Source organism: Lolium perenne, chromosome 6 (assembly GCF_019359855.2).
Source record: "Lolium perenne isolate Kyuss_39 chromosome 6, Kyuss_2.0, whole genome shotgun sequence".
Classification (NCBI taxonomy): Eukaryota; Viridiplantae; Streptophyta; class Magnoliopsida; order Poales; family Poaceae; genus Lolium; species Lolium perenne.
This window is the reverse complement of record NC_067249.2, coordinates 267,194,933-267,205,389: the sequence shown is the minus strand read 5'-3', so window position 1 is coordinate 267,205,389 and position 10,457 is coordinate 267,194,933. Positions and strand designations below refer to the sequence as shown.

The following is a 10,457-nucleotide window of genomic DNA, read 5'->3' as shown; positions in this document are numbered from 1 at the left end:
GAAGTGGGAGATCGGATGAGGAGCTGGCTCAGGACTTCTGGACCGAGATCGGCTTCCCCACGCCGGCATCCAGGTTCTGGGAACATGCATCTCCGGCGAGCGCAGGTACGTCTGATGGGTCTGGTTTTTGTAGGTCGAGTGATGCTTCTTCTTCAGCATCGGATGATCATGGCAGGTCTAAACAGGAGGCGCTGAGGCATGTAGCCGCGGCCAAGGCGACGCCATCTTCGCGATGCTTTCCGGTGCCGAAGAAGACGCGCGCTGGGACGTGGCGGGGGCCGGTGCCGCCCCGCCGGGTTTCTCCACCGGCGGTCCTTGGACAGTTCATGCCGGCTACTGCTTCAACCTCACCGGCGTCCGCTTCGTCCTCGCCGCATCCTCAGGTCGAGCCGTGATACGCGTACAGCACGCGTCCGTTGGGAACCCCAAGAGGAAGGTGTGATGCGTACAGCAGCAAGTTTTCCCTCAGTAAGAACCCAAGGTTATCGAACCAGTAGGAGTCAAGAAGCACGTGAAGGTTATTGGTGGCTGAGTGTAGTGCGGCGCAACACCAGGGATTCCGGCGCCAACGTGGAACCTACACAACACAATCAAAGTATTTTGCCCCAACGTAACAGTGAGGTTGTCAATCTCACCGGCTTGCTATAACAAAGGATTAGATGTATAGTGTGGAAGATGATGTTTGCTAAAAACAGTAGAACAAGTATTGCAGTAGATTGTATTCGATGTAAAAGAATGGACTAGGGTCCACAGTTCACTAGTGGTGTCTCTTCAATAAGAATAAGCATGTTGGGTGAACAAATTACAGTTGGGCAATTGACAAATAAAAAGGGCATGACAATGCACATACATATTATGATGAGTAGTGTGAAATTCAATTGGGCATTACGACAAAGTACATAGACCGCTATCCAGCATGCATCTATGCCTAAAAAGTCCACATTCGGGTTAGCATCCGCACCCCTTCCAGTATTAAGTTGCAAACAACAGACAATTGCATTAAGTATGGTGCGTAATGTAATCATGTTACGTCCTCGCGATAACGAGCGTAACGGGTAGCTGTGCGAGGTCGGTGGCCGCTCCTTTGTCGACTTCCGTCCTCTGGGTTTGGTCGCCGTGTCGCCAAGACGGCGCACACGTTTTTGGGTATTGGGGGTGAGAGAGGAGAAACGAGATGAGAAGTAGATTTCTTATTGCCTGATTCAAAAGATTACAATCCCTATGTTTATATAGTATTCCTATCTAGCAGGACTCGACTCAAAGACATCTTGAACTCCTAAACACACACGTACTAGCTTCAGACTCTGACTCTTTCCAAACTAACTCTGAATCTGACGTGATATCTTTATACTGCTATGCTTTAGCCACCAGCGATAGATTTCCTTGTATAAGTGTTTCCCCACATAACATCTCTCCCCTCCTTCGCAAACAGCTCGTCCTCGAGCTGGAATTCTGGGTACTTGACCTTGAAATCTGCAAGCCTCTCCCAAGTAGCATCACTTGATGGTAGACCTTCCCACTGTACAAGAATTTCCCATGCATTTCTTGCTCTCCGGCTGCGCACAACCTTCAGTGGTTTTGGCAATACTCGGCCATGAAGCAAAGTTGGCAGAGAAGGAGTAGCATCTGGCGGTATCCCACGGAAAGGTTTTAACACACCAACATGAAAAACATCATGTATCTTTGCCCCAGTAGGTAACTCCAGTTTGTATGCAACGTCGCCAATACGAGCCACTACCTTATAAGGTCCATAGAACTTGGGAGCTAACTTTCCAGTACGATGAGTTGGTACAGAAGCAGCTGGACGATGCAACAGTCTCAGCCAAACCCAGTCACCCTCATCAAACGCCACTTCTCTATGATTTCTGTCATAATATAATTTAGCATGCTCTTGTGCCTGCAATAGCCGTTCCCGGACCTCATGCAGAAATTCATCCCGCTCCAGGAGAGTTTGTTCAACTGCTGGAACCCGCGCATCTCCTTTCTCATACGACCGCAAGGACGGGGGAGCACGTCCATACACCAACTTAAATGGAGTATCTTTCAGTGCGGTATGATAAGCTGTATTGAAACAGTATTCTGCCCATGGCAACCAGCGCAACCATTGACGGGGACGGTCTCCTGTGAGACACCTCAAATACATGGAAATGACTTTATTAGCTGCTTCCGACTGTCCGTCAGATTGAGGATGAAAGGCTGAACTCATATTGAGTTGAACATTGCAGAGCTTAAATAGTTCTTTCCAAAAGTTGCTTGTAAATACCGAGTCTCAATCACTAACAATGGATGAAGGAATTCCATGTAGTCGAATCACTTCATCGAAAAAAACACGTGCAACCGAGCTGGCTGAGTAAGGATGGCCCAACGGAATAAAATGTGCATACTTAGAAAGTCGGTCCACCACTGTAAGAATCACGGATTTGCCGTTGACGCACGGAAGTCCTTCAATAAAATCCATGGAAATATCATCCCACACCTGCTTTGGCACAGGCAATGACTGGAGAAGTCCCGCGGGATGTAGGTGCTCTGTTTTGTTACGTTGACAAGTTTGACAATCTCGAACAAAATCTTGCACCAGCTGCCGAGCACGTGGGACATGAAAATCTGCACGCAGTCGATGCAAAGTACGCTGAACCCCTTCATGGCCAGACGTGTGGGCTGCTACCATCAAAGCTGGAAGTAGTGCAGATGTTGCTGGGACGTACACACGTTGATCAAACATGATTAGACCATCAACTACTGACCATTGTTCTGGTTTTGTTCCATCCAAGATGCTAGCGCGAAGACTGGATAGGTTTGTATCATTATCAACCTCTTGCCGGAGGGCAGCAAAAATATCAAGCTGGGGTGTGGAGATAGCCGCGAGTGAGCCGCCATCAGCTATATCAGCCGAGCAACGAGACAAGGCATCTGCCACCACATTCATCCGTCCAGGCTTGTACTCCACTGAAAAGTCAAACCCCATGAGTTTGCTAACCCATCGATGTTGCGGAATTGTGGAGAGACGCTGATCCAAGAGAAATTTCAGACTATAGTGGTCTGTCCGTACCACAAATTCCCTACCCCAAAGGTATGGCCTCCAGTGCCTTACTGCTTGAACCAATCCAATTAGCTCTCGTTCATATGCTGCTAACCCCATATGTCGGGGTGCCATGGCACGGCTAAAGAATGCCACCGCACCCTCTCCCTGATGGAGCACTGCTCCTATACCAGACCCAGATGCATCACACTCGACAAAAAATGGCTTAGAAAAATCTGGTAATTGGAGCACCGGTGCTGTAGATAGAGCTTTCTTTAATGCCACAAATGCCTTGGTGGACTCCTCTGTCCAACAAAAAGCCTCTTTTTTGAGCAACTTCGTGAGTGGGGCAGCAAGTGTACCGTAGTTCTTGATAAATTTACGGTAATATCCAGCGAGCCCTAAAAACCCTCGCACTGCACGAACGGTCCGTGGTTGTGGCCAATTCTCCACGGCTTGAATCTTCTGGTGGTCCATGGCAACTCCACTTTCTGATATGACATGGCCAAGGTAGGAGACAGTAGACTCACCAAAGAAACACTTAGATCGCTTGAGGACAAGTTTATGGTGGCGTAGCTTTTCCAGGACTAAACGTATATGGCGGAGATGATCAGACCAAGTCATGCTGTAAATCAAAATATCATCAAAGAAAACAAGTACAAACCGACGTAAGAAAGGACCAAGGACATCATTCATAAGGGCCTGGAAGGTCGCCGGTGCATTTGTTAGTCCAAATGGCATGACAAGGAATTCAAAGTGGCCATGATGTGTCCGAAACGCAGTCTTAGCAACATCATCACTATGCATCCGCACCTGATGGTACCCGGAGCGAAGATCTAATTTAGTGAAAAAGCGTGACCCTTTAAGCTCATCAAGAAGTTCATCTACCACAGGAATTGGAAACTTATCCTTAATAGTTTGTGCATTGAGTGCCCGAAAATCCACGCAAAACCGTGATGTTTTATCATGCTTCGGCACAAGCAACACCGGAGATGAAAATGCGGAATTACTTGGTTGAATAATCCCTTGTGCTGACATCTCGGCACACTGCCTCTCAATCTCATCCTTCTGTATTTGCGGGTACCTGTAAGGCCGCACTACGACAGGTGTGGAGCCAACATGAAGGCGTATCCGGTGATCCTGAAAACGCTTAGGGGGGAGTCCTGTCGGGGGCACAAAGAGATCTTCATAATCAGCTAGGAGACTCAAAAGTAGATCAGGACCGGTGCTTGTGATGGTATGCAATGTTGCTCCTGCACTTCGTGAACCGTGGAAGCGGACCAGTCGGTCTCCAAACCAAAATGACATGGTGAGCTTCTCAAAATCCCATAGGATCGGACCGAGAGCACGAAGCCATTGGGTCCCCAAAATAACGTCAAACCCTCCTAAGGATAGTGCATAACAGTCCACGTCAAATTTTACATTGCCTATGCTGAGTCCCAGTGTGCGGCAAATGCCCTTGCTAGTGAGTCTGTCCCCATTGGCCACCATCACCTTAAGCCCATCATGCGCTGGTTGGACTGGTAAGTCAAGACGTTGCACCACGTCCTCATTTATGAAATTGTGGGTTGATCCAGAATCAACAAGTGCTATCAGACGGCATCCATGGATCTCCACTGCTAAACGCATGGTCTCCCCTGAAGTGATTCCTGTGACAGCATACAATGAAATTACTGGTTCTGTGCTCTCCTCTGCTCTCTGCCAACTGTCCTCATCGTCGGCTGCTTCATTATCATATTCAATATAAAACAGGTGGCTGCAATGATGCCCGCGGACATATTTTTCATCGCAGTTAAAACAAAGACCTTGGCGCCTGCGCTCTGCCATCTCGGCAGGCGTAAGTTTGCGGAAAGTACGAGGTGGCGTCACATCTTGACCTGTCAGCTGTGTCACATTGGTGTTTGAACGTGGGGCAAGTGCGCCCTGCTGACGGCTTGGCACAATAAAGCGGCTAGGGATGCGAGAGTTGCTCCGAACTCGATTGTGTTTCTTCTCGTACGCACGTGCCAAACTCATGGCCAATTCCAAGCTGGTTGGTTTCAAAATTTCAACATCGTACCGAACATCCTCCGATAGTCCAGCGACGAATAGTTGTACTTGGTGTGGCTCGGCGAGGGCATCCGTGCGGCACAAGAGCGTGGCAAATTTCTCTTGATATGCCTCAACGGTAGTCGTCTGGACAAGTTGCTTGATCTCTCCAAGCGGATTGCTGCGTATGGGTGGCCCGAATCGTAGATGGCACAATTCCGGAAATTCATCCCACTGCGGCACCCCATGGTTGCGCTCACGCTGATAATACCACTCTTGCGCCACCCCGGTGAGATGGTACGTCGCAAGCCAGACCTTATCCGTATCCGCTGTGCGCTGACCGCGAAAAAATTGTTCACACCGATTTATCCAAGAGAGGGGATCACTTTTGCCATCAAATAACGGAAAATCCAGTTTATAGTAACGGGGAACTCCACTCCCGACAGGTGATTTAATCAGATTAGAGGGGCTGTCCAGACTGGTTTGCTCTGGCGGCTTCTGCATAGGAAGTAATCCTGGGCCTCCAAGACGCGCCATCCCAGTAGCTAGCGATGCGGACGCGGACGCGCCCAGATCGGCAGGCGATGGTGGCAATCCCTTTGCGTTCTCCAGCGTGGTGAGGCGGGTCGTGGTAATCACCATGTTTCGATTTAGGTCAGCTATGCTCTGCGTGACATCCTTCTGAAATTCGTGGTTGCTCCGCTGATGCGCAAGGGATTCCTGCTGCCCTTGTTCGATCGCTGTGAGCCTTTGGAGAAGCAGCCCAAGCTGCTGCTCGACATTGTCCTGCTTGGAAGCGTCTTTCTCAGAATCAGAAACCATGGAATCTGATACCAAGTTGTTACGTCCTCGCGATAACGAGCGTAACGGGTAGCTGTGCGAGGTCGGTGGCCGCTCCTTTGTCGGCTTCCGTCCTCTGGGTTTGGTCGCCGTGTCGCCAAGACGGCGCACACGTTTTTGGGTATTGGGGGTGAGAGAGGAGAAACGAGATGAGAAGTAGATTTCTTATTGCCTGATTCAAAAGATTACAATCCCTATGTTTATATAGTATTCCTATCTAGCAGGACTCGACTCAAAGACATCTTGAACTCCTAAACACACACGTACTAGCTTCAGACTCTCTGACTCTTTCCAAACTAACTCTGAATCTGACGTGATATCTTTATATTATACTGCTATGCTTTAGCCACCAGCGATAGATTTCCTTGTATAAGTGTTTCCCCACATAACAAATCAACACAAATATCCTTAGACAAAGCATTGATGTTTTATCCCTAGTGGCAACAACACATCCACAACCTTAGAACTTTCTGTCACTGTCCCAGATTAAATGGAGGCATGAACCCACTATCGAGCATAAATACTCCCTCTTGGAGTTACAAGTATCAACTTGGCCAGAGCCTCTACTAGCAACGGAGAGCATCCAAGATCTTAAACAACACATATATGATAGATTGATAATCAACATAGCATAGTATTCCATATTCATCGGATCCCAACAAACGCAACATGTAGCATTACAGATAGATGATCTTGATCATGTTAGGCAGCTCACAAGATCCAACAATGATAGCACAATGAGGAGAAGACGATCATCTAGCTACTACTATGGACCCATAGTCCAGGGGTGAACTACTCACACATCAATCCGGAGGCGATCATGGCGATGAAGAGTCCTCCGGGAGATGATTCCCCTCTCCGGCAGGGTGCCGGAGGCGATCTCCTGAATCCCCCGAGATGGGATTGGCGGCGGCGGCGTCTCTGGAAGGTTTTCCGTATCGTGGCTCTCGGTACTGGGGTATTCGTGATGAAGGCTTTAAGTAGGCGGAAGGGTAGGTCAGGGGGCGTCACGAGCGGCCCACACAACAGGGCGGCGCGGGCCCTAGCCTGGCCGCGTGGCCCTGGCGTGGCGGCACCTCGTCGCCCCACTTCGTGATCCTTTCGGTCTTCTGGAAGCTTCGTGGAAAAATATGCCCCTGGGCGTTGATTTCGTCCAATTCCGAGAATATTTACTTTGTAGGATTTCTGAAACCAAAAACAGCAGAAAACAACAACTGGCTCTTCGGCATCTTGTCAATAGGTTAGTGCCGGAAAATGCATAAATATGACATAAAGTGTGTATAAAACATGTGAGTATCATCATAAAAGTAGCATGGAACATAAGAAATTATAGATACGTTGGAGACGTATCAGCATCCCCAAGCTTAGTTCCTACTCGTCCTCGAGTAGGTAAACGATAACAAAGATAATTTCTGAAGTGACATGCTATCATAATCTTGATCAATACTATTGTAAGCATATGTAATGAATGAAGTGATTCGAAGCAATGGTAAAGACAATGCTTAAACAACTGAATCATATAGCAAAGACTTTTCATGAATAGTACTTTCAAGACAAGTATCAATAAGACTTGCATAAGAGTTAACTCATAAAGCAATAGATTCAAAGTAAAGGCATTGAAGCAACACAAAGGAAGATTTAAGTTTCAGCAATTCCTTTCAATTTGTAACATGTATATCTCATGGATAGTTGTCAACATAAAGCAATATAACAAGTGCAATAGGTAAACATGTAAGAATTAATGCACACAGTTGACACAAGTTTTTTGCTTCTAAGATAGAAAGAAGTAGGTAAACTGACTCAACAATAAGTAAAAGAATGGCCCTTCGCAGAGGGAAGCAGGGATTGCTATATTTGTGCTAGAGCTTTTTATTTTGAAAACAAGAAACAATTTTGTCAACGGTAGTAATAAAGCATATGTGTTATGTATAAGATATCTTATAAGTTGCAAGCCTCATGCATAGTATATCAATAGTGCCCGCACCTTGTCCTAATTAGCTTGGATTACATGGATTATCATTGCATAACATATGTTTTAACCAAGTATCACAAAGGGGTACCTCTATGCTGCCTGTACAAAGGTCTAAGGAGAAAGCACGCATTGGATTTCTCGCTTTTGATTATTCTCAACTTAGACATCCATACCGGGACAACATAGACAATAGATAATGGACTCCTCTTTAATGCATAAGCATTCAACAACAGATAATATTCTCATAAGAGATTGAGGATTGTTGTCCAAACTGAAACTTCCACCATGGATCATGGCTTTAGTTAGCGGCCCAATGTTCTTCTCTAACAATATGCATGCTCAAACCATTCAACTCATGATAAATCTCCCTTACTTCAGACAAGACGAACATGCATAGCAACTCACATGATATTCAACAAGGTGAAATAGTTGATGGCGTCCCCAGGAACGTGGTTACCGCTCAACAAGCAACTTATTAAGAAATAAGATACATAAGTACATATTCAATACCACTAGTTTTTAAGCTATTTTTCCCATGAGCTATATATTGCAAAGACAAAGAATGGAATTTTAAAGGTAGCACTCAAGCAATTTACTTTGGAATGGTAGAAAATACCATGCAATAGGTAGGTATGGTGGACACAAATGGCATAGTTTTTGGCTCAAGGATTTTGGATGCACGAGAAGTATTCCCTCTCAATACAAGGCTTAGGCTAGCAAGGTTGTTTGAAGCAAACACAAGTATGAACCGGTACAGCAAAACTTACATAAGAACATATTGCAAGCATTATAAGACTCTACACTGTTTTCCTTGTTGTTCAAACCCTCACCAGAAAATATCTAGACTTTAGAGAGACCAATCATGCAAACCAAATTTCAACAAGCTCTACGGTATTTCTTCAATAATAGGTGCAAAGTATATGATGCAAGAGCTTAAACATGAGCACAACAATTGCCAAGTATCAAATTATTCAAGACATTATACCAATCACCACATGTAGCATTTTCTGTTTCCAACCATATAACAATTAATGAAGCAGTTTCAACCTTCGCCATGAACATTAAGAATAAAGCTAAGAACATATGTGTTCATATGCAACAGCGGAGCGTGTCTCTCTCCCACACAATGAATGCTAGGATCCAATTTTATTCAAACAAAACAAAAACAAGAACATAGAGACGCTCCAAGTAAAGCATATAAGATGTGATGGAATAAAAATATAGTTTCACTAGAGGTGACCTGATAGTTTATCGATGAAGAAGGGGATGCCTTGGGCATCCCCAAGCTTAGATGCTTGAGTCTTCTTGAAATATGCAGGGATGAACAACGTGGGCATCCCCAAGCTTAGAGCTTTCACTCTCCTTGATCATATTGTATCATTCTCCTCTCTTGATCCTTGAAAACTTCCTCCACACCAAACTCAAAACAAACTCATTAGAGAGTTAGTGCATAATCAAAAATTCACATGTTCAGAAGTGACATAATCATTCTTAACACTTCTGGACATTGCACAAAGCTACTGAAAGTTAATGGAACAAAGAAATCCATCAAACATAGCAAAACAGGCAATGCGAAATAAAAGGCAGAATCTGTCAAAACAGAACAGTCTGTAAAGATGAATTTTTCTGGGGCACTAAACTTGCTCATATGAAAATGCTCAAATTGAATGAAAGTTGCGTACATATCTGAGGATCACTCACGTAAATTGGCAGATTTTTCTGAGTTACCTACAGAGAATACTACTCAAATTCGTGACAGCAAGAAATCTGTTTCTGTGCAGTAATCCAAATGTAGTATGAACCTTACTATCAAATACTTTACTTGGCACAAAAATGCAATAAAATAAAGATAAGGAGAGGTTGCTACAGTAGTAACAACTTCCAAGACTCAAATATAAAATAAAAGTGCAGAAGTAAAATCATGGGTTGTCTCCCGTAAGCGCTTTTCTTTAACGCCTTTCAGCTAGGCGCAGAAAGTGTGAATCAAGTAATATCAAGAGATGAAGCATCAAAATCATAATTTGTTCTAATAATAGAATCAAATGGTAACTTCATTTCTTTCTAGGGAAGTGTTCCATACCTTTCTTGAGAGGAAATTGATATTTAATATTACCTTCCTTCATATCAATAATAGCACCAACAGTTCGAAGAAAAGGTCTTCCCAAAATAATGGGACAAGATGCATTGCATTCAATATCCAAGACAACAAAATCAACGGGGACAAGGTTATTGTTAACCGTAATGCGAACATTATCAATCCTCCCCAAAGGTTTCTTTGTAGAATTATCAGCAAGATTAACATCCAAATAACAATTTTTCAATGGTGGCAAGTCAAGCATATTATAGATTTTCTTAGGCATAACAGAAATACTTGCACCAAGATCACATAAAGCATTACAATCAAAATCATTGACCTTAATCTTAATGATGGGCTCCCAACCATCTTCTAACTTCCTAGGAATAGAAGTTTCAAGTTTTAGTTTCTCTTCTCTAGCTTTTATGAGAGCATTTGTAATATGTTTTGTAAAGGCCAAATTTATAGCACTAGCATTAGGACTTCTTGTTGGAGATATGCCCAAGAGGCAATAATAAAAGTGG

The 10,457-nt window shown here is 44.7% G+C and overlaps 1 protein-coding gene across 1 annotated transcript; it reads right to left on the bottom strand.

Annotated features, from left to right (window-relative positions):
* Positions 1-1,360: 1,360 nt before the first annotated feature.
* On the bottom strand, positions 1,361-5,869 carry LOC127309882 (uncharacterized). Its single transcript, XM_051340594.1, has 3 exons — positions 2,666-5,869; positions 2,499-2,604; positions 1,361-2,061 (listed from the first exon to the last, which is right to left on the bottom strand). The coding sequence occupies exons 1-3, from the start codon at positions 5,867-5,869 to the stop codon at positions 1,361-1,363; spliced, it is 4,011 nt and encodes a 1,336-aa protein (XP_051196554.1).
* Positions 5,870-10,457: the final 4,588 nt, after the last annotated feature.

Excerpts from the sequence above, each read along its gene's own strand:
- LOC127309882 (XM_051340594.1), bottom strand. The coding sequence starts at position 5,869 with ATGGTTTCTGATTCTGAGAAAGACGCTTCCAAGCAGGACAATGTCGAG. Across the intron at positions 2,605-2,665 it reads CACTACTTCCAGCTTTGATG|ATTTTCATGTCCCACGTGCT; the intron begins GTAGCAGCCCAC and ends GACTGCGTGCAG. Across the intron at positions 2,062-2,498 it reads CATCCCGCGGGACTTCTCCA|CTTATCATACCGCACTGAAA; the intron begins GTCATTGCCTGT and ends GTTTCAATACAG.